The sequence below is a fragment of the Schistocerca serialis genome, chromosome 1 (assembly GCF_023864345.2).
Source record: "Schistocerca serialis cubense isolate TAMUIC-IGC-003099 chromosome 1, iqSchSeri2.2, whole genome shotgun sequence".
Classification (NCBI taxonomy): domain Eukaryota; kingdom Metazoa; phylum Arthropoda; class Insecta; order Orthoptera; family Acrididae; genus Schistocerca; species Schistocerca serialis.
Window position 1 is genome coordinate 496,165,002 of NC_064638.1, and position 25,496 is coordinate 496,190,497.

Sequence of the window (25,496 nt, forward strand, 5' to 3'; positions counted from 1 at the left end):
TTTTGGAATCTCCCTGTGTCGTCTACAGTCTATAATCAAATGCCAGTCAGGACTGCTCATCGTTTGGTAACACGGCGTGTAAGTTTGAGGGTAGTTTCAATTAACTATGATAGCGGGAAACTATGGTTTTCATTTAGCGCTGACACTAAATTTTTTCTGTCTTGAGTTTGATCTTAAAGGTTAGCTTCGAACGTTGTGAACGAACTGATCGTTATTTTAGTTTTTCCGAGAATGGCTTACCGCTGATTTCTTGGACGCATTGCACAATACGAAGCTATAGTTGGGTCAGGACATGAGTTTAAATTCGGGGCTGCAGAATGTGTCGTCTGTCGCAGTTCAGTCATTGGTCACTTAAAATCAGTTTTCGACCGAGCACCACGCATTGCCGTTCATACTTCGCGGCGGCCACTTCCAACATTGCTCAACGTTACAGATAAACAGCATTTGTGACGTTACCCGCCGTTTTTGCGTGTTGCGTGTCGCCTGTAACCGAGCAGCTGCCGGTAGCCGATGTGGCAATACTGTAGCGGCAAATGGCAAACGTCATCTCTGAAGTGATATTAATCGGAATATAGTCCACCTCCAGGGTCACTGAGCTCTCATGGGCGACGCATTCTGCTGTTATTGCATCACTGCTGACTGTAAATTACTGCCGGCCGTAGTAGCCGAGCGGTTCTAGGCGGTTCAGTTTTGAACCGCGCGACCGCTACGGTCGCAGGTTCGAATCCTGCCTCGGGTATGGATATGTGTGATGTCGTTAGGTTTAAGTAGTTCTAAATTGTAGAACACTGGTGACCTCAGATGTTAAGTCCCATCGTGCTCAGAGCCATTTGAACCATTTTGTAAATTACTCCCCGCCTCCTTTCATACTGGCGGGTCCGCCTCACGTGACATCCAGTGATCAATTACATTTTACATAGTGTGGTGTGCGTACTGTAAGACCTTCGGTACACACACCATCAGATTATTTGACTTATCGCTCTAACGAAGTAGGCGAGTGTCAGCAATATGTCTCGTGGTCTTATCGTGGCGTGTTTATCTTCTGCCGTTAGGTCAGACGATAGAAATACCACTTGCACGCTTAGAGTAACAGATTGACGGTGACCAACTTTAAACAGAAGTTGATTAATTTTCACACACATTTATTAAAATAATAACAAGCATAAAAATAACTTAACTTGGTTCTGGATGCTATTTACAATTGACAATCTGAAGTTCCTTTGGTCTTGGTACGTTAATCTTATTCTCACATATCTCTGATACTTGACAAAGTGTCTATTCATTTATCTTCATGGCTATGTACAGGAATATGGTAATATTATTAGGCGCAGACTGAAACTTGACTATAGACTGGTGCAGACAAATGCAGACTGGTACAGACTAATGCAGACAAATGCAGACTGGTACAGACTAATGCAGAATGACTAATCGGAGGTCTGTACACTCGTTATAATACCTCGAGCGTTCAGGTATCACTGCACGAGTGTGATCCGCGAGGAGAAAAGGTTCTACGTTAGCAGCAATCTCATTGGCTGCGGTACATATTAATACGCGGATCGGCGGAAGCAGAATTTGGTCCGTCTCTAAGACAGCGCCATCTCGTAGTGCAGAGATGGACGAGCGCTGCGCCTGCACTTTGTGCTTAGCGGGGCGCGCTCTATTGGGAAAGTTGTGTACGGTCTGACTACGCGGAATTATGTACACAACACATAGTGTGTCCGGATATTTGATTATGTAGTATATACGACCGAGACGTTCCACAACGTTCCGCGAATGCACAAAAGAAGTTGCACGTGACTGAGGAACTTAATGTGGTTCATAATGAAGAATTCAGTTAATGCAACGGAGCAGGGTCGCAGTGGATTCGCATTTTGGAGAACGACAATTCAAACCCGTTTCCACCCATCCGGATTTATGTTTTCCGAAAATTTCCTAAACCGCTTAAGGTAAATGCCAGGATGGTTCTTTCGAACGGGCACGGCCGCTCTTTCCTTTCCCGTCCTTCCCTAATCCCAGATTGTGCTCCGTCTCTAATGGCCTCGATGTCGACGGGACGTTAAACACCGTTCTCCTCCTCTTTTCCTCAGTCAATGTTCTGAACGATTTGGTTCGATGGTTTACGAAGCTGTACGCAGATGCGGCGGGGTTCAAAAACCTACCAAAGGTTTTCCGTGGTTACTGCAATCAGTTTATGTAAGTGCTGGCGACGGTATTTCAGCGAAATCACGCCTTTCTTAAACGTTGTCTAACCTTCTGAATATGCGTCTCTAACTACATATGTCTTTGTTTACTCACGTTTTTATTTCATCTAGCAAGATTACGACATTCGAGATCTCCATTACATCTAATCAAGAATCCTTAGTAAATCTGTTTACTATTAGCATTACTATGTGGACAGTGTATGAGCTATTGATAATAATCATAATAGTAGCAGTAGTTTTCGTTGTCGTTGTTGTTGTTGTAGCGGTGATAATGTCACCGTTGAGCGCACCTCAATCACACTGTAATAGTAATACTAGTAGTTATAGCGGCGAATACATATAATACGGCAGTTTCGGCTGTTTTCACATTTTGTTGATTAATTTATCGTTGACGTACGTGGAACGAGTGTAATGGTAGCTTAGCAGGAGTTCATTAGCACGTGTAGGCAGAGAATCGGATCAAGATACGGAACTGGTCCGTCGAAGTGCTGTACGTCGTATGTCGAAAGAATGTCACACACTGACAAATTCCTATCCTACTTCTAGTTTGTGGAAGATTGACACCCCGTATTCCATTTCCAATCGGAAATAAATAACTCATTTCGTTGCAGAAGTAATGATAAGAAAAGAACAATATCGAAATGACTGTGGAAGCCGTGAGTACTGAAATTAGGTGGAAAACGTTACAGGGAAAAAGAAAACAGAAAAATGAGTGCGAAGCAACGAGATGGGTACCATTATTTGAAGAGAGAGAAGTCACTGTAGAAAGACTGGGAATATATTTACAATGTTCCTGCGTTCTTGCTACAGAGTTGACGTTAATGAAATTTAAGATGAATATGTGATGGTGAAAGTTATTCCATGGCTCCCAGCGAAGAATCTTCGTTTCTTATTTATAATCCCGACATGATGTCGTAGAAGGTAGTTGTAACATTGGTTGGTTTGGAGATAGTAAGAGTACGGTAAGCGGATGTTTGCGTACGAGAACAGGAAAAGTAAGCTAACACCAGAAAATCAGCAGATTCACATGCCTGAAGACGTGTCAGCCGAATTTGAGAGAAAGAAAATATTACGAGGGTTGTTGACAATTGAATCAAAACAAACAGATCGACTTACTTCAACTCTGACACAATATTGACATTTCCAAATTGCGGTGGCTCCCTGTGAAAACTTTTTCCATCTACTATGATAGCAGACGCTCCGCGCTGATGGGAACAAGTGACGGCGGAAACTTAGTGTAGACTGACACAGTTCTCGTATGCCGCCGGGTGTAGTTTTACGTCTGTCCGATGTTATCTCACAAATTCTTCCAATGAAGAAATTCACGGTTCTGCATGCTATGTGTTTCCGAAATACCAATGATAGACTTTTAGCTTTACCAAACAATTAAGTCATGTATTCGGAACCAGAAAGGGAAATGAGTATAAGAGGAAAACACACGAATTAGAAAGAAAAATTTCATATCCCGGGATATATTCCGATAGAAGATGGAGAATGTTAAGATCTAATGGACATTATTTCTTTTCCTATTTTTCTGATTGAATGCATCATAAGTGAAAGAGAAACGACGCGACCAAGAAAGTAAAGCATCAGTCACTTTATAAGCATCACCGGGAATCCGCTCACAGATCAATATTTTGTTACATATCCCCGGACATCTAGGTGGGTGAAGAATCTCGAGGCCGGCCGAAGGAGCCGTGCGGCTAAAGGCGCTGCAGTCTGGAACCGCAAGACCGCTACGGTCGCAGGTTCGAATCCTGCCTCGGGCATGGATGTTTGTGATGTCCTTAGGTTAGTTAGGTTTAACTAGTTCTAAGTTCTAGGGGACTAATGACCTCAGCAGTTGAGTCCCATAGTGCTCAGAGCCATTTGAACCATTTGAAGAATCTCGAAGATATAAGTACGAGGGGCGTTCAGAAAGTAAGCTCCGATCGGTCGCGAAATGGAAACGACTATGAAAATCCGATAAAGCTTTGCACAGATGTGTTGGGTAGTGTCTCCAGTATAACCCCAGTTAGCATCACGTCGCTCTTCTCATTTCTGAGCTCACAGTGAGTGCGTAAAGATGTCTAGAAAATAGTGTCTGCCGCCAAGTACGAGGGCCTGGTGAGAAATTTCGCCTGAAGCTATGCTGCTAACATTACATAACTGTCGTGCTGTTTCTTCTTCAAGACAATTCTCAGCCGCATTCTGCAGGGGCAATGAAGATGCTCCTGCATCGTTTTCAAATGGAAATATGAGATTACCCACAATACAGTCCGCAATTGTCTCCCCCTGAGTTTCATCTCTGGTCACATGAACCGCTGTCTTTGAAGACAACATTTTGACACAGACAACGAGGTGTAGGCCAGCGTGGAGAATTGGCGGAAAGCACTGGCGGCTGCCTTCTATGATGAGGCTATTGAAAAGTTGGTACAACGCTATGACAAAAGTCTAAGTCAGAACGGCGACTACGTAGAGAAGTAGCTGAAAGGTGAAGCTAATTGTTACAAGTAAAACATTTCTGATGTTCACTGTGGTTTCAATTTGGCAATCAATCGGAGCTTACTTTCTGAACAGGCCTCGTAATTTCTTTCATATTTATTCCACCCATTCGCTTAAGTCATTGGTAAATAGAAAAAAACTTAATTTTTGTTTTGTTATTGACATTTATTTGAGGTATTGTGCTTCTGTAACTCCAACCGAAGAGGGCATGTAAGAATTTTATTGAGTGTTAGGGTGAAATAACTTTCTTTCCGATGTCCGAGGTAGAGAGAGAGAGAGAGAGAGAGAGAGAGAGAGAGAGTGAGAGAAGACAGTGAGAGGCAACGAGATGGGAACCACAAATATAAACGAATTACGTCGCGGATTATAAGCATACTAACAGTGCATAATAAATGAAAAACATGTAGGATGTCGAGGTGTGTGATAGACAATGACCATATCCTGCGGCCTGCTGAATGTTTATTGTTCATGATCACACGGAACAAAACTCGCAGCAAAAGCCCATCCAGCAAGGGACAGGAGAGGGCAGTACCCTCCTTCGCCAACAACGGTTTGAAGCATATCAGAACACGAAATGGAAGCTGACTAGTACCAAGTGTATTCAGACATTTGTCACGAAATCTCAAATAACTGAATAATTATAAACTACAAAACTAGCAAAGAACCCTCCATTCCCCTTCTAGCTCCGATCTTGATATGCTCTTGAACACAAGAACTTTTGTGTATTTTTTGTACACGAATGGTTCAAATGGCTCAGAGCACTATGGGACCTAACATCTGAGGTCATTAGTCCCCTAGAACTTAGAACTACTTAAACCTAACTAACCTAAGGGCATCACATAAATCCATGCCCAAGGCAGGATTCGAACCTGCGACCGTAGCAGTCGCGCGGTTCCATACTGAAGCGCCTGGAACCACTCGGCCACAGCGGGCGGCTTTTGTACACGTAAATACATTACCAATATTAATTTTATGCGCAGCGATATTGTATTGCACTGTATTGAACTGGGGACCTAGAAACGACGGGAAGGCTACAGCAGTCCACTCACCCCACCGCCGCCCCACGCCGAACTTAGGGTTATGGTGCGGTTCAGCACACAGTGGACCCCCCCCCCCCCCCCCCATCCCCCCGGGAACTCTCATTCCAGACGAGTGTAACCCAGATGGTTGCGTGGTAGAGTAATTACGGTGTACGCGTACATCATGACTGTTTGCGCAGCAATCGCCGACATAGTGTAGCTGAGGCGGGATAAGGGTAATCAGTCCGCATTCGCCGAGGCAGATGGAAGATATGTAAACTCTGTCGATCTCGCTTGTAAAACAAATGTGTACGAAGCAGTAGCTAGTTTGCTGAAATTTATGAAGTTGATGCGGAAATATTTTTATATTCGACTGTTTGAAATGTGTTTTACTGTGTAATTTTATGTCTGCCAGAAGATGTTTAAATTTTTAGACATACACGTAGACACATAGACCGTTACTTCGAAATTCTTATCTTGCAAATTAAAAGTAAACTGACACTGAAGGGTGAGTGTGTTGTTGTCCTTGAAGCCTAAATAGTGGCATATGCTAGAATTTTATCTAACGTCGCAAACACTGTAGCTGAGTCCGAGAAGAAATGCTTTTATAAGACATCAGATAGCGTACTGTTTTGTTGTGCGCGCTCTCACCCTCAATGAACATTGGGATAAACTATTAAAAGTTCTTGCCGCGTCAAATCTGGATAAAATCTCAAGCTTTCGACGATAGTCTCCATCGTCAGGAGCAAATGACTGTCTTCACTGCTTTTTTTTTCTTCTTTATTGTAATTTTAATCACCTCATACAAGGCGGGCTGGCAGCAGCATATTACGCTGCTCTTCAGCCTTGACTGGTACAATAACATGACATATAGGTGGCACAGATAATATAATAAAAACGGCGGGCAAAAAATGTAGATACGAAAAACAAGAAACATGAAACCATTCATGCTGGACGAGAAAAAACACTAACACTTGTTGACACGGTGCACAGAACACGGATGACGGCAACGGCACACGTGAACAGTGGTGGCGTGACGGCGAAAGAACACTAAACACAAGACAAAGGCACACACACGAGACACTGATGGCGATGATCTCCTGCGCGCGAAAGTCCACTGAGCGTGTACGAGTCCGGGGACCTGCCAAGGGAGGAGGAGGGGGGTTGGGAGAGGGAGAGGGAAGAGCAGAGATGCCACAGGCAGGGGAGATAAGGGGAAGGGAGGAAGGGGGAGGGGAAGCCCGGGGGAAGAGAGGTGGAGGAAGGGGGATGGGGGGAAAAGGAGAGAGAAGGGAGGGAGGGTGCCTAAAGGAAAAGACACAGGAAGTGGGGGGGGGGATCAAAGTTGATAGGAGGGGTAGATGGAGGGGATGAGGACTTCATCAGGGAGGGGGAGCTGGCGGAAGCCACCTTGGGAGAGGGTAAGGAGGGTGGAGAGATGGAGACCGGGTGGGACGTGGGAATATAGGTGCGGCAGCGGGCAGGGGTGGGAGAGGATGGGCGAGACAAGTGGGTGAGGAGGATCGAGTTTACGGGAGGTGTACAGGATCCATATCCTTTCAAGGAAAAGGAGAGGTGGGGGAACGGAATGAGATCGTACAGGATCCACGTGGGGGAGGGGAGACGGATGCGATAGGTGAGGCGGAGAGCATGGCGTTCAAGGATTTGAAGGGATTTATAAAAGGTAGGGGGGCGGAGATCCAGGCCGGATGGGCGTAACAAAGGATAGGGCGGATGAGGGATTTATAGGTGTAGAGGATGGTGGAGGGGTCCAGACCCCACGTACGGCCAGAAAGGAGCTTGAGGAGACGGAGTCGGGAGCGTGCCTTGGCTTGGATTGTCCGGAGATGGGGGGTCCAGGAGAGACGACGGTCGAGGGTGACGCCAAGGCACTTAAGGGTGGGGGTGAGGGCGATAGGACGGCCATAGATGGTGAGATAGAAATCAAGCAGGCGGAAGGAAGGGGTTGTTTTGCCTACAATGATCGCCTGGGTTTTGGAGGGATTGACCTTGAGGAACCACTGGTTGCACCAAGCGGTGAACCAGTCAAGACGGGACTGGAGAAGGTGTTGGGAGCGCTGCAGGGTGGGGGCAAGGGTAGGAAGGCGGTGTCATCGGCAAACTGGAGAAGGTGGACGGGGGGTGACGGCGGCGGCATGTCCGCCGTATATAAAAGGTACAGAAGGGGGGAGCGGATGGAGCCTTGGAGCACACTGGCGGAGGGAAAAAAGGTGTAGGGATCCGTGTTATGGATGGTGACGTAGGAAGGACGGTGGGAGAGAATGGAGCCGATCAGACGGACGTAGTTAATGGGAAGGGCGAAGGTTTGGTGCTTGAAGAGGAGACCAGAATGCCATACGCGGTCACAAGCACGTTCGAGGTTTAGCGAGAAGAAGATTGCGGAGCGACGGGAATTAAGCTGTTCGGAAAGGAGATGTGTGACGTGAAGGAGAAGGTCGTCGGAAGAGAAGGACGGCCGAAAGCCACACTGGGTAATGGGAAGGAGGCGGTGCTGGCGGAGATGCTGGTGGATGCGTCGGGTGAGGATAGATTCCAGGACCTTGCTGAAGACCGAGGTAAGGCTGATGGGACGGTAGGAGGAGACGGCGGACGGCGGTTTTCCAGGTTTAAGGAACATCAGGATACGGGAGGTTTCCCACAGGTCGGGGTAGTAACCGGTGGACAGGACTACATTGTAGAGCCTGGCCAGGGTGGAGAGGAAAGAGACAGGAGCTTCACGAAGGTGACGGTAGGTGACACGATCGTGACCAGGAGCAGTGTTGCGTTTTGTGCGGAGTGTAGCAATGAGATCCTGTGTAGTGATAGGGGCATTGAGTTCCGTGTGTGGAATGTTGTCCAAGTACTGGAAACCAGGAGCGAGGGGAGGGACAGAGGTGTCAGTTCGATTGCGGACATCTGGGAAGACGGAGTAATAGAACTGGGGCTCATTGGGGATGGAAAATACGTCGGAGAGGTAGGAGGCAAAGTGATTGGCCTTACTAAGGGTGTCAGGGAAGGGGTGATCATCATGGAGAAGGGGATAGTAGGGGGAGGGTTTAGTTCCGTTAAGGCCACGGAAGGCTGACGAGAACTTGGACGAGTTGATAGGTGGGGTAGCATTTAAATGGGTGCGTGTATGTCGCCAGTCCCGGCGTTCTTAGCCGCTGTCTTCAGTGCTGCTGTGTTGGCCTTATATAACCCGTGGACGGCTTCTGATTGGTCGGCTTGTGATTGGTCAGTCATTACGTACTGCTGTCACAGGCGGTGTCAATTTGTGCGCTGGTGGCGCCACCGCTTCCGCTGGAACGTAAACCTCGGAAGGAATGTCTCTGTTGCTTCACTGCATCGAGCGCTCGTTTCCATGCACCACTCGGATAGTATCCGCTATCATGGTTAAAGTTCTTCTCGCTCATTCTCATTTCAGCAGCCTCCTTAATAAAACAATCTCAGTATGTGGAGGTATGAGACAAAACTTTAGCTTCATCGGACAGTATTTTATGTTTGTTCGTGAGGCTGTGCTCCGCAACTGCCGATTTCTCCAGTTCTCTAGTTTTAATATGCCATTGGTTTTCGGCACAGCGGTCGGAAACGGTACGAATGGTCTGACCTATATAATTGCTTCCACACTCACAGGGGATATTATAAGTTACAGGGACCCTGAGGCCGAGACTGTCCTTAACAGGGCGCATCATATCCTTTATTTCCTTAGGAGGATGAAAAATTGGCCTTATACCCCATCTACCCAGGACTCTTCCTATTTTGCTGGATATAGCGCCACAAAAAGGAAGAACCGCAATCCTGTGAGTGTGCACCATTTTCACGTTTCCTTTTCTTGGAGAACCCCGCCTTTATATCGCGTGCACCATAGCCGTTCCTTCGGAACACGTACTTCAGATGGTTTATTTCGGACTTCAAGAGGTCCTCGTCAGAAACCGTTTTTGCTATATATACTACCGTGTTCAAAACGGCTCTCTTCTCAACAGTGTGATGGAAACTCTGTGCATTAAGGTATAAACTGATATGCGTTGGCTCACGGTACACAGTGTGGCTGAGACGCCCGTCCGCCTGTCATTGTATTAAAACGTCTAAGAATGGCAACTTTCCTTCCTTCTCCATCTCGACAGTGAACCGGATGTTCGGATGTACGCTGCTCATGTGTTCCATGAATTGTTAGAGAGCTTCTGCGCGGTGTGGCCAGACCATAAATGTATCGTCAACATAACGATAAAATAAGGATGGACGGAGGGGAGCCGAATTTAATGCACGTTTCTCAAAATTCTCCATAAAAAAGTTAGCTAATAATGGAAACAACGGAGAGTCCATCGCCATACCTTCCGTCATTTCATAAAATTTATTACCATACAAGAAGTGGATGACATCACAAGCCGGAACAACTTTATAGTTTCAGGAGGAAAAAGATCCGCCAGCATTTTCGAAGTGTCCTCCACTGGAACTTTTGTGAACAGCGATACAACATCTAGGCTGACTAAAATGTATTTGGACCAACTCTAATCAGTTTGATTTTCTCAGTGAACATCTAGGAGTTTTTGATGTGATGTTCACACCGGCCGACTATAGGAGTCATCAGCTTTGTTAAGTATTTGGCCAGCTTGTAGGTAGGAGAGCCAAGTGCGCTGACAATAAGTCTCAAGGGAACATTATCCTTGTGGATCTTTGGTGGTCCGTACAACCTGGGAGGTCCAGGAGCTCGGACTCTGAAATTTTGCGTAACATCGTCTGGTAGACGGGAATTCTTCAGTAGCCCCATGGTTTTTCTGCTGTACGTCAAACATAGGTCCAGTTTAAGACATTTGTATGTACTGCCCTCCAACAGTGATGTCATTTTGCTATTATATTCGGAAGTATTAAGAACGACGGTGGCATTTCCTTTATCAGCTGGTAATACGACAAGATCTTCATCTCTCCGAAGTAAACGAAGCCCCTCCCTCTCCTCTCTACTGATATTAGATCTGGGAGGCTTAGCTGAGGCCAAAATGCGACTGGTAATAAGTCTCACTTAGTCGGCGTCGTCCTGTGCAAGATACCACACAGCCTGTTCTACTCCACTGATAAGAACCACGATGGGTATAGTACGTGGTGTAGGAGTAGGGCAGAGAGGGCTCTCTTGTCAAGGTTTTTGTCCGACAGGTTGACAACAGTGCGTGCTGCTTCATACTATGACTCCGATCTTTGCATAGCTGCAAGACGCTCAAATTTCTTTACTTGTTTAGCCGATGTATTGCTAAGATCAGCTCTTTGATGAGCAGCCGTCGTCACATCGACCCATTCCCAGTCAAATGGAGAGAGAACTGTAGATAACAAAAGATGGCAACTATATTAACTTGGTGCTTTAATATCCAGTTCGTACCTTTTGTGTCGTAACCTTTCTTTGACGTTCGCCCGGCTTGTCTTCCGTAATATATTCTTCACTCTAATCGACTTGGTATGGTGTTTAACTACAGCAAACTTAGGCACAATCTTCTTGTCGCGGCAGCGTTGCAGAAATTCCAAATTACTCCACAACTGTGCATATTTGACGCGCAACTTCTCCAGTTGACGCAAAGTTTGTAGAAGCTCATAGAGAAGGTATAAATGTACCACGGAACCAAAGACTGCAAAAACACTATCAGCAATGACATTCTGAAACCATCGACTGGTTTCCAATGACCTGAAGGCCAGCTGATTCGCTACAAATGTGAGATTGTAAAGGTGAAGACATTACTGGTACAATTTTCACGAATGACGAATCATGACTGTCTTAACATAAGCTCGCCTACAAGTGAGTACAGCGAGGATTTTGAATATTTTAGGAAGATAACTTCCCTGGTCTTCGAAGCTACTTGGAATTATTCTTCCAGTAATGATAAATAAATTAGGGGAGAGTGCACAGTAGAGGGAGACCATGAAAAAGTCGATTAGAGTGCTTCACAGGAGAAGACGCAATGACAAACTATACTTCTTCACCGAAATAAATGACGTGGAATCTGAAAGTAATTCAAGTTCACCTGAGTTCATGTCTTACACACATCTCACGCATCTTCATAGAAATAAATGATTGCCGAATCTGAAAGAAATTAAAGTTCGCCTGGCTTCGTGTCTAATACACATCTCCATAGGACTGGTTCTAGTCATACGTTAGGTCGTGGTAAGATAACTTTAGTAGGTTTCCAATGCCGTTCACATACGAAAAGTTGTATTGCAAGAGAATTTTGTGTAAAATTTTATGAAAAATTTTGTGCAAAGTCTGGTAGCTTAGTTAACGCTCAACATAACCAAATGTAATATTTTGTGAAATACCTCACAATTGATAATTTGGAAAGGCCGTTATTAAAACACTATTTTTTTCTTCTGTTATTATTGTAGCTGCAATGACAATAGAGGTCACCAACCGTTTATTTTTCCATACTTTTATCTGGTGATTCATTTATGGCTACTATTGCTAAAGAAGGAAGACAGAAGACAACGTGTAGATTTGTCTTACATTTATTATAGCACACAACGTAAAAGAAAAACTGATACCAAAATATTGTCACATTTAATTATTATTCTTCATACTTTTACCTGAATGATCCTTCGTTGCTGCCATTCCCAAGCAGGAAGATTAGAAGCTGTAGAGGGTTGTATCTTATATTTTGTTATACTGTACCGTGTAAAACAAAGTAATATTATATTTGTTGTTGGAACAATTTGTTATTACAACTGTTAACTACTTCTGTGTTGCGAGAATGTAGTAAAGACCTCCCTACATGAACCCAGCCCTTAGAATAAAGAAACGTTAATCGTTCCCTTCCTTTCTGCACTTCATTCATTGCCCATTGTCAGTTTCGTAGGTTAACAAAAACTAATATAATGCTACACGAACAGCACACAGCATATCTTGAACTGATGTGTTCAAAAAATGGCTCGAAGCACTATGGGACTTGACATCTGAGGTCATCAGTCCCCTAGACCTAGAACTACTTAAACCTAACTAACCTAAGGACATCACACACATCCAAGCCCCAGGCAGGATTCGAACCTGCGACCGTAGCAGCAGCGCGGTTCTGGGCTGAAGCGCTTAGAACCGCTTGGCCACAGCGGCCGGTTATGATGTGTTCAGTGCGCTCTTAGACTTCTGAGTGGTATGCTGCGTCACAAATGTTCAGGTGACACTTGATGTGATGTATGTAATTGTAAAATTCGATAATGTAGTAAACTGTTTTATTAACTGACGTTCTCCGTTACTGTGTGCTTACTACTTTTAATGCAACTTGTGTTTAATTTCATCTCATACCAGGTCATCGCCATATGTTTTTACCTTTGTACAGCTTGAGGCACACTTCGACTGTAAGCTAAGTATGTACGTTGGTAGGCTACACTGTGTAAGCTCTCTCTTTATTCTTGCAACTGAAGAACCAACGGTTGTTTTATAACTGCATTTTCACTATGTTACATACGATAGCGGGAGTGGTGGTCTAAAGGGTAAAGCGTTCTACCCCAGCACTGGAGGTCTCGGGTAAGGGTGGGGATTTTTCGTCGTTCCAATCCTTCCAGAACAGTCCGGTCCGCTGAGCCTGCTACGAAATAGAGTACCAGGGATCTGCAGCAAGGCAAATGCTGCGGTCACCTGCAACCAGACCAGAGGCCCGTTCGTGGACTGAGCGCCCCATCCATATAGATACGTTATTCCTCGTGGAGGAAAAACTTCTTCGAGCTATTGGCGTTACTTTGATATTCGGAACCTCCACTTAATCTTGCAGATAGGAAGATGAGAAGTTGCTCTACAGCTTTTCGATGTGCAGTATTGTTAATTGCATTCCATAAGTTTTGGTCGTTAGCATTCTCTCTATCTGGAAAGGGGGGCAAAAGATCGGCGGAGCCTTCCTCGCCACACTCACAGATTGGTGTGTTACTACATCCCACTGGATGTAGATGTTCGGCATATGGACCATTACTTGTTAATAGGTGTATTGATAGGTGCACTATACCTCGAGTAGGGGCAACTTGGCGCATACTGAGCCTGTCGTGAATGCATGGGAATATGCTGCTACCCGCCTTGCAGTGCTTCTAATATCCCAGTCAGACTGCTGCTCATCTAACTTCCAGGCTCGTATATGGTCGTATGCGTCTTTCATCTGTAATATGCACTATTGTGACCTCGTAAACAAGATCACATTGTTCACACTCCAATGACTACAACGGTGCTCTGTAACGTACTACGACATCAATCAAACATATCCCGAGAATCACCAGTAAACCCTTGATAGGCGTAGCGCGAAAGGCATATAACCACTTGAAAAGAGCTACACAATCGGTAATGTACAGTAGTGCTGATTGCCAAATAAAGATTTTTGATCTAACAATTGACAGCTAGTCAGGCAGATTGTTACCATTTCGAAAACTGTGTTTTTATAGCTGACGTTTATTTTTCCAATGACCGGCTTCATATCTTCAGAACAGTGTTGCTGCATTCAGTAGCCGCATACTTCACAGGTACACGTGTTGTCATACTCCAGTTGCTGCAAAGACTTATCTCCGTAGAATGAACCTTGAGATGCACTTCACCCATGAAGGAGGTCCATACAAAAATAAATCACCTCCGCTCTATATTTTTGTACTCCTTGTCAGTCTGGGAACTTGACCAAAATGGATTAACGGAAGAAAGAAAAGAGATGCGTCAGAAATTGGTGTGACAACGCACGTGTTTCTGTGTTACAAGTGTTCTTATGCCGATCTAAAGATGGCTATAGTTCTCATCAGAAAATGGTCATTCTAAAAGAAGAACCTTTTATTGTCGTCAGACAGAGTAATAGAAGATAGAAGAAATGCAATACAATGGACAAAATGCTACGAGATCCGTTATTGCGCTATTTTATTTGGCGGAATATACACCATACCGGTTGGTTATAATTAAAGCGCAGCTACTCACGGAGATCGAGTGTGGGCTGCAATTATCGTGTGGCAGCGAAACTTGGTAGATATGCTAATGCGTTAATACGGGACCGATTTACACTGAAAAAAATTAGTTCCAGTCTTGCCCATTAGATGCAAATCTGGCGCTGTGTTGCATCTCGGTCTCCGGTGCTCGTAGTGGACAAAGCGTGTATCAACAATATGCTTTTCTAACTTGTCTGTCCTTTTCTGGCCACGGGCTGTTCGTAATCCATAACATATGGAAGCGGTTCTATATGTATTTCCTGCATCTTGCACCAGATTTGCAGGTGCTGGCCAAAATTGGAACTATTTTTTTGCAGCGTAAATAGGTTCTACAGTAACAGATTAGAATATCTACTAAGTTTCGTCGCCTTACAATAATTTTTGCCCACACTGGACCTCTGTGTGTAGCTGCATTATAATTTCTGTATAACCACCCAGAAATACTTATTTATTTGTCATTTTTATACCAGCTGTACTAACACAAAGTAAGCTACAGTTATTAACACAGACATGCCGAAGTTAGCTACAGCTAAAGCATTGTATAAACATATTTGCCATGCAATAATCGAATGAAACTATGTATCACATTGTAAAAATGGAATACTTAATGTATGAACGTTCTAATGTAAATTAAAGACTATGAAAGAAGAAATTTGAGAAAGAATAATACGTTGACTCCTACGACAGTCGGTCACGACTGTCTGATAGCTATTGGCAGACATCAGAACTGACTGTGCATGACACGCGCACATACGACTACCCATTTGGATATCGAGTCTATATCACCTTCTATGATAGACAAGGATGCGTCATTCTATGCTGCCGGAGTTTATTAGTAGTAGGGGCGGGGGAGAAACGGCATTCAATTCGCTTGACAAACCATGACTAGATGTTTTCAGTGATTAAGAGATCTGGAGAACGTGAAGGCCAAACCAAAAGTCGATCGAGGTAGGTCACGACGTACCTCGTTTTTATCTTGCTTCATGATAACGTCATGGACACCTCGAAGACGTGCCACAACAGGCGGTTGCTGCCCGAATTACTGGCTGTTCGAACCGGTCGTGTTTTATAGCCTATGGCACAACATACCATTACTCGAGATGGTGGGTCATATGACGCTGAAGACTGAAATTTTGAAACTTTCGTTTATTACGGAGCATCCACATATCGATACGTTCAGCATGATGCTGTATTCAGAATCGGGACTCGTCTGAGGTTTCGCTCCTGTGTTCAATGTTATTATTGGGCGGTATCAGACCGCCTCTCTCTGCTGCAGCGTCAGAGGAAGCCACAACAGCAATATTCATGATGAAAGTCTGTAGTGCTCCAGGCATCGTCACACTGTCCGAGTTGATAATTGAATCGCTGGAAAACGGATCCATTTCCTAACTGAAGTATGTGACGTTACCGTAAGATCCTGCATGGACGGGCGAAAAATTTCTTTTCTCACGGGCGCTAGTCGCGTGGAGCCGTTGAGATCCAGCATGCCACTGAAAATGGTGCACCTGAAACCGTTAGTTTCACATTTGCATAAAAGTCGTGGAATCCTATCCAACACGAGTAGCAATATTGCGAAACGGTAAAGTGCAGTTTCTATGGACCATGTCCTGCATGTCCTGGTAGGTGTTTCTCCTTTTTACACGATGCATAACATGAACTTCTCATTAAAAAATTATATTCAAATTCGATTTCTCAATAAGCTGCTCATTCATTATACGCAGTATAGGATGTGAATCGTGATGCTTCTTCATACCTCGTCAGTCCAAAAATTTCGAGACTAGGTTAATAAAAAATAAAGGGAAATTAAGGGGCTGCTGTCAGTACTTCATGTGTTCTATGTAGTCTCTTTCCAACTGAGTACAATGCACGGAACATTCATACAAACTTGTGGAACAGTCAGAAAAGTCATACTTTCGGGACATTATTCAACTCGCGCATCACATTGACATCCAAGTCTCATCACCCGTGATTATTTCTTCCAGAAAAGAATTGTCCGCGATCGGAATTTCAATCAAGTCGCGGCAGGCGTCCACACACAACTGCTTTTGCTTAGAATTCAAGGTGTGCAACGTTCTGGAGAATGCCTTTAACACTAGATTTAGAGATGCTGCATCACTGTCATTTGTGACACAACGACGTTGACACACTACGGCCGCACGTCCACTACGTAATAGTGCCTTTTAACAACTGACTGGTCGAATGCACATCTATTGTCTACAGTAGTTATCTCAGGCTGTTACAGTAGTCACTCCGCTGGCGTCCCATGTACGCCATGAGTAAAATTCGTCTCGGAACTTCTTGGATGGTAGGTGCAGCTTTACCATCGTTTTAAGTCACGACTTATATCCATGTTCTAAAAGTAATATCGCCGTTTGCTTCGCTTATAGTTGTCTATTTGAGGTGTGCTTCAGTTCTTGTGACATCAACGAGTCTGAAAACCTTAAGCTCACCATTTTCTTGTTTATAAATAGTAAACTCACATTATCGCACACCTCGGTTCGTAGTTAGATGAAGGCTACCGCTAGAGTTTTTCACGTAACTAATGTAACCGACCTGCGTCTTGATGTCTCTAGCTGAGCTTGCGAAAGAAATTACACGAACTGTCTTCTCTCTCCTCTGCCCTGTCTCCTCCCGGTATACAGCTAGCTGGCACTATTCAGTCGAAATGATCCAAAAATTTACCTCCCAAACCATCGTCGATTCACGTACCGCAGCGCTTTTGTCGGCTGACGTGTCTGCGAGGCGTGAAGGCAGAATGCACGACATAATGGCCTCAGCTCCCGGAAGCTTCATATCTGTCTTGCAGCCGTGAGAGCGCTTGGTCCAGATGATCGATGGCGGTTGCTTGCTGCTACACCACTTCCTCGTGGGAAGCCGGACAGATTCACCTCCACCACCAGCACTGCCTGATGGTATTTGCCCGCTTTCGTGGATGATTCACGAGGGTAACATCTTGAAATCACTTAGAAACGTATTTTTCTCTCAACAGTTGAGATTAGCCAATGGCAAGGTTACTGGCCTCTCCTCCGGAATATACCACGCCGTTGTAAGAAAGACCGACTGGCTGAGGAAAAAAGATACTGCACTCAGTGATAAGCTGTTTCAGCCTCAAATACTAAAGCACAGCCCTGTATCACAAAAGCAAAACACACCAAACAGAATCGTGAAAATCAGCTCATACAAGTCATTAACAACGAATAAAAGTTATCAATCTGAGGAGAAAGATATCAACAAGGTAGTGATTGAAAGTGAGCTACAGAGCAGAGGTTCGGTATTATATGTATTATCTGCATTCACGAAGACGCTAAAGTTAAGTAACTAATTAAGAGATGGGAGAACAGCACATTTGAATTCCACTGTGTAAGTAAAAGGATAACGTCTACGATGTGACATCAAGTGTTCACATATGAAATATTAGAGTGCCTGTCATGGAATTTGGGAAATAATGTGATGCTCACACAGTAGTTATTGTCACAAGGTGTACATTTCTACAGAAAGTAGTTCTTAGTCATGTCTGAAGAACAGTGCAGATATTGCTTGTGTTTATTTTGAACAACAGCTCAAAGTAACAGCGTGGGAGAATTTCAGTTTTTTAGAATTTGCTTTGAAAAACTGAACAATAACATCTACGATTTGCATAAGACATTATCTGAATACAGACGACTGAACATAGAAGTACAGAACTTCAAAATAAAACATAAAACGGTGGATAGTATTATCAAGAGATTACTTCCATAATTTTTAAATAAAGTACTTTTAACACAACGTATTTATTTTACACAATTTTGTAACGTATTTAATTAATTAAAACTAATAAAAACATGTCTAATGTTTTGGACAAAACTCGTATAACAGAAAGAAACCGTAACTGCCAATGGTGTACACGCAGGAATGAAGCTACATGATAGATTACAACTGGCCAGGTCATCCCATTACGAATGACGTGCTCTGAGTCTTGTTTGCTAGAAAGTCTGCAATACAGTGGCATATCTGTTCCAGAAGTCCATGAGCACATATTTTAATCAGAAATAATACATCAATACATCTCAATAACCATCAGAGAGTTCGTAGTATGTGATATTCACAGAGAGCATTAATAGCAGCTATTAATTCAGTTAAATATTTCGCCAGTATGTACGTACTGAGGGTAAATGTCTGATTCGACTGGATACGCTGGCAAACAATCACAAATTTCTTACGGTGTCGCCAGCAAGGCCAGAATTCTCTAGTAATGTCCTTCCATTTCTACTGACACTTGTCTGATGTTCTGTAGTCCCGCTTTCGTGTTGTCTTTTCCGTTTGGCCTCAGCGGTAGCCTATATTTTATTTGTCCGCATGGCCTGTGATGGAGGATGCACACATTACAGTTATCAACCAAATCCCTCCCTCCCCACTTCTCCATCAAACTAGCGTCAACTGCGGGTAGTGAAAATAAAGAAGCCTTCTTGTACGCCTCAGTATGGTCATTGCGCAAGACATACTTGAGAAAGAGCGATTATACTCCATGACTTCTGTTTAAAGACTGCTCTCGGAGTTTTAGTATTGCCATGATACACGTTTCCCTTGCTGCTGTCCCACCATGATTTCTATGATGCTCTTGCACCGACTAAGAAAAGCTCGTCACTAATAGCGAACTGTCTGCATGCCGTAAACTGATCTCGATAAAGATCCCAGACTGACGTATGGTCAAGTACTGGAAAAGTTTCTCAAGCTACCTACTTCGTGAATGAACTTCAGTATTCTTCTAAAGAATCTTTGCCAGGTATGTGCCTTTCCAATCAACTAGGTTTTTGTGATTGATCGTCGAATCTCCTCCGGATGCTCAAGGTTATCTGCTTTTCAAGCGTAGAATTTAGTCGTATTGAGGCTCAAAATCCCATCTTTGTACAAAATACAGACTATCTGCTTGTCGTTTCAATGATTGTCTGATGATGCCAACTTCCTGTATGCAAGTGCGTCTTCAGCAAATATCCCCAGAGACAGAGAAGCAGCGATGTTTATATAGTCGTCTATTAGCGGCAATCAAATGAAAACGATGCGAATTGAAAACCTAAGTAGGCTGTTTACTATTTCAAAACTAGTTGCTATGACTGTTAATCCATTTATCCCATTGTGAAACTAGACGGTCAGTGCCATCGTGGATAATGTGTGTGGTTGCTTGGAAAACAATGATTGTACCTCTGCATTCTCTTCTTCGTCCGGAGCACGTCGATGGTCACGAATGTGTTTCTTAGGGGCTCCAAAAGTATGTAAACCGCTTAGGCAGGGATCGGAGCTGTGTGGCAGGGACTCCCAGTGAAACTTCTGTAGCTACAAGAAACAACCTTAGCAATATACAGTATCTACCGTAGCAGTGACAAAAGGGGTAACGACGCGACGAGACTGTCCTGGCCGACAGTTGTCTTTCAGTGACGTCCGGCCTTCTCGAAATCCTTTATTCCAAACAAAAACACGCGCATAAGTCGGACGCACAAGCGAATCGCTGACCTCACGTAGAGCACGTCTAACAGACAAATGACACGGCAGTGAATGTTCGCGCTGTTCCCTCATAATTTTCAATGGAGGCCTCGTCCACACACACCTACCTGCGTTACCAACGGCCGCACTACGCTCGTTATAAAATCTGCCTCGTTTTCATTTGACTGCCACTTGTATACAGAGAGTCTCTAATCTTTAGTGCCAACAGTTCACAGATGAGAAAGGAGGTCCATAAACCGAATACGTGTCTGAAAACGAATATTTAGTTTTTTTATTGATATAAATAATTTACTCGTTATAGTAACAAGTTAAACTCAAAGCAACTATTAAATGTAAAGGCCGCTAATTTAAATGAATGCATTGAAAACGTGTATTAAATTTTGATATGCTTTGCTCTGGCTTTTGTGTAATGAGACTGGGAGCTATGATACAACTAACCACTTCCTCCTTGACTTCTACTAGAACTACATACACCAACGAATTCATGTCATCACACAGGCAAAAAATCCGTAGGAGTGCTATCTGGCGATCATGCTGACCAAGGGGCAGGAATTCCAGTCGAATCCAACGATTATGTATCTGTCGTTCAGGTGGTGACGGACGTTAATACCGAAGTAGGAAAGTGCACCGTTATGTTGAAAACACCTGCTCCAGGGAACGACTAAGTTTACTATTTATTTATTACACGGCATAAAATAAGAGTTTTGGAATCGCAAAAATAGCTAGACATATAGAAAAAAGGTACTAAAATATTACTTACAACACTTCATCACAGATCTCCACATAATATAACGCAAATGATAGTAGTTATTGGCGAATACTAAGGATTTTTATGTATTTTGTCACTCCATTCGTCACTGTCAGAAAAATTTCGAAAGGGCTCTTGTGGGCACGTATAGGACATGAACAACTATTCGTCGTTCATCACGACAGTAACAAGATGTTGTCGTCTGTATGGAATTACTTGTAATAATTTATAAAGCAGCCCATGCATCCAAAGTGCGTCACATGCTTAACTTACATCATCGAAATCAACTGATGTTTTCTACTTCATTGATACCCTCTGGTGGTGCTAAGGAGCAGACCTCGAGACAAATATCTAAAGCCGACTACTATGTGATCGTGAAGGATTTGGACAAGGTATGTCTTCCTAGAACGGTAAAGGTCTTGTCACACTTCTCTAAGTTATATCCGACCTTATATTTATTTCCAAGGGCGTTTGCCAATTGAGAATAACATGCCATTGTACAAGGAGACTACAATCCAGTTGTCTGATAGTCTGGTTTTTACTTTTTATGTAACTCGGGGTTACTTTCACATACTTGCAGCGCGTCTGTTTAATAAAAACTCACATTAAACTACTGTGATTCCGGAGAGACTTTGCTTACCTATGTCCGATTCGTAATTATCTCAGAAGCGCTACATACATATTTGTCAGAAGCGACCTGAATTGTCAACGCTTGCGTCTAGGAAGTGGAAGGAAAGCGCTGGCGCGCACAGTAGAGCTAGCGGACGACTCACCGAGGTCCCAGTCCTTCTCGTTTCGTAGCCGCTCCTTCTCGGCGATGACGTACCAGATGCAGGCGAGCCAATGTGCGACCAGCGTGAAGGAGAGCATGAGCAGCGTGAGGATCATGGCGCTGTACTGCGAGTAGCGGTCCATCTTCTGCAGCAGCCGCGCCAGACGCAGCAGCCGCGTCAGCTTCAGCAGGTGGATGTGGCCGTGCCCAGAGTCCTGCGGGGAAAGGTAGCACGTCTAGGAACTCGCGTACCAGTCTCTGTAGCAGTAACACCAACACAGGTGAGGCAGGGTGATGGAAAGGAATCTGTGAGGGTTTTTTTGAGCGAATCATCCGCGTATTGCCCCACTGAGGGGAGACCCAAAAAGTCAGAGAGTTGAACTTCTGTGCAGGCACAGGTGAGAACGTTCTCTGCAGAATCGGCAATGGGAGTAACATGTGGAAAAAACTACCAGGAAGAAGATACAGAATGATGTTAAGACGCCAAGTCCTTGGTACCTGAGGATATTGTAGCGGATAAAAACTGCAGTGAGAGAGAAAAGTTGGAATACATCCAGCATATTGTCGAGGACGTTGAGTGTAGGTTCTACTCTGAGATGAAGAGGTTGGCAGAGAAGGGGAAGCTCTGGCGTGCGTCATCAGACCATTCAGAAGACACTACAAGAGTTTAGAAGAAGGGGTGGGATGAGATGGGAGGACATGTGTTGAGGTATCAGAGAATAAATTTCATTGTAATAGAGGGACTCGTAGAGAGCAGAAACCGTAGCGGAGCACAGAGATTGCAATACACCCAAAGAATAATTGAAGACGTTGCTTATAAGTGCTGAGACGAAGACGTTGTCACAGGAGAAGAATTCGCAGCGAACCGCATCAAACCAGTCAGAGAGTGATGAAGAAAGTAAAGGTGTGGAGAGTCAGTCTAGTTTGAATTTTCAAAATGTGGAAACTTTTTTTTGTCATAAATCTTCTGAGAGGTAATTATTTCATTGGAAATAGTTATAAACGATATTCACTTTAAATTTTAATCTCACTTCCGAACATTTTATGTAGAAAATTTAAGTGGATTATTTCATGTTTTCTTATTCATAAGAATAAATTTGTTTTCGAACTGATTTTTTATAGTTTTTCCACGTTTGTTATCCTAATAATCTACCTCTGTAAACAAAAAGATTAACTCGGTAAGTCCCATGTTCAAATGAAAACATGAACCTGCATAAATTAAAACAACTTAATTTCTTTCTTTTCCTTTTTCCTTTTCTTGTGGAAGTGTAGTACTGATCATAATGGAAGACATTTGTTGACCATTTTTTTAAATATATGTAAAATGAGTGTTAATCTCAAAATGGCTAAGCGGTGCCAAGGGCAGACACCTTCCATGTTGCCAAACCATATAATGTGTTGATGTGGACAACAATAAATTAGAATTGTTTCGCCACGTTCTGTGGAGAATATTTTAAAGCCTCCAGCGCTATTCAGACTAAATCTCATTGGCTGGTACGGGTTAATATAGAGGGATTCGCAGAGCGCTTCAGACCTGGCAAGGAACGATCACCAACTCGACCTCATATTTTAATTTAAAAAATGCACACTAGGAGGATATCAGCCCCAGAAATCGATATCGCTCGAAAATTTGGGCCATACTTCTGATAGTACACAGTTATGGCCTTCTGAAGGTACAACTCTTACAGTTTCGAGGGCACTGGGTGTTTGTCACTCGCTCCACCCCACTGCAACCGCCTAATGGCCCAGTGCGAAGTAATGTACAGTGGAGTGAGTAAAAGGCTTGCGAAATACTGTTTTGAAACTGGTAACATGCTTTGTTCATTGTGTCAAAGATCGCGGTTTTTAATCTATACTTCGTGCCAGATGTGTGTTTGCCTTGAATATTTTTATGTTGCGCTTTGCAAATGCAGCGCAAATGAGTGAGACAAGTGAGAGTGTCATTAAACAAGTAGCGTAATTCTTCAACATGAATGACGCGATTAAATTGCAAATCGAAAATCATTAACTTCATTTCGTAATAATTCTTCATTTGCTTAGGTATATTCATTTTTATTTTAAGGCGTATGTTTATTTAGCTACAGAATATCAATACGACAATATTGTTAATGTACGAGTAATATTGAGCAAATATGTGTGTAACATATTACGTAATCACACTACTTACTATTTTTCACGTAGAATAACATATGTTCTCGGACAAGATTTCAGAACACGTTGGAATAGTGCGCCCATCTCAGCCCCTCCTCTTTCCCCGCCTTCAACATCCTACAAATAGAAGGGCTCTTGTTGTCATTCCGCTGTACAGTATTTCACTCTTGGGCATTAGGTAGCTGCACTGGGGCGGAGCGAGTGACAAAGAAACGGTACCCCCGAAAATGTAAGAGTTGTAACTTCAGAGGGTCATAACAGCGTACTATCAGAATTATGGCCCAAACTTTCTCCCGGGATCGATTGCTGGAGCTGATATCTTGCAAGTGTGTTATGCTCTTCTAAACATATGAAGTCAAGTTGATCATGTTTCGTGTGATACACCGTCCTTAGTGAAGTGTCCTTGCAGTGGAGTTAATTTTATTGGTAATAAAACAGCTGTGACGAATACTACATCTCAGAAATATTAACAAGATTTAAAGCAACAAATTTCGCTGGCACTAATTCAGTGATCTTCGACTGCGACTTATTTATTTGCCATATAAGCTCAATGCGGACGGGCATTATCTTGCATGAAGTCGATAGCATTAACCTACACGACGAGGACAGCATTATGTTGCATGAAGAGGACTTCATAGCTTAAAAGTTGCACGTACTGTTTTACAGGCGTATCTCATCTCTGCACTTATGAATCCTAACAATATTCCTACAATATCCAAAATAATACTTCTCAATATCAGAAGCATATCGGAATTTTTCCAGAGGATCCTGTTATTGTCATGGTTACCACATTCCGTCCAGGCCAGAATCATTCTACGAATCGCTGCGGCACGCAGTACGAAGAGCACATTCCTCCATTCACTCACGGCTCAACCTCGATGGTGCTGACCCTGGACACTTCGACGTCCGGCTTGCGGACCAGCCCCTCTGAAGCTCATATACGCAATTGTTCGGGTAACTGTAACTCGTGAGGTAGCCGTAGGTGCTGCAGACCATTTTATTACTTATATCTTTAGATTGGTCCTGCTCTAAATCCAGACATCGGTCCTCATGGCCGTCCACGTGTTGGCCTACTTACTGTTCTCGTAGTGGCTGCCAAGACAATGACACTACAATCATTGTACAGACTGGATTTTGTATTTGATATGTGTCAGGACGACCGAACACTAAACTAGAACACAGCGTCCTTTGTAAATCCTGGTCGTAGCGAAAGAGGAAACACGAGTGAAATGTTATGGGCGTAATGAACGTAATATTTGAAACACTTCCAGTACAATAAATAAAAATATAAATTTCAGCGAAAGCACTGATGGTCTCTTTTAATGAGTTCATGATCGCTGTAAGACAATCGCAGTATGTCTTTACAGATTTTCGAAAGGTTTTAGATTCAGTAGCACTGCAACGTGTACCAATGAAAATACGTTTTTCTGAAGGAATGAAGGAAAATCAAGAGAGTGTCAATAGATCGGAGCATATGCTCGCATTAAGGAAGGATAAGAAGGAAAATCGGCTATACTCTCTTCAAAGGAACTGTTCCGAAATTTGCTTGAAGTGATTTTAGTGATATCATGAAAAACTTAAATCTGGATGGCTTGACGGGGATTTGAACAGTCGTCCTCCCAAAGCGACGTTCCTGTGGGATATATAATCGTGTTTACACTGTCTCTGAGCTATGAGTCTGTTATAAGTAGTGAGCATTCCGTTCCTATGCAGGGAACACAAATTCA

At 43.6% G+C, this 25,496-nt stretch overlaps 1 protein-coding gene across 1 annotated transcript in view; it reads right to left on the bottom strand.

Moving 5' to 3' along the window:
- LOC126473985 (potassium voltage-gated channel subfamily H member 8) overlaps positions 1-25,496 on the bottom strand; it is a 493,833-nt gene that overhangs the window by 188,626 nt on the left and 279,711 nt on the right. The window contains exon 7 of the mRNA XM_050101374.1: positions 21,620-21,833. Within this exon, the coding sequence (XP_049957331.1) occupies positions 21,620-21,833 (214 nt within the window). The remainder of the gene's footprint in view (positions 1-21,619; positions 21,834-25,496) is intronic.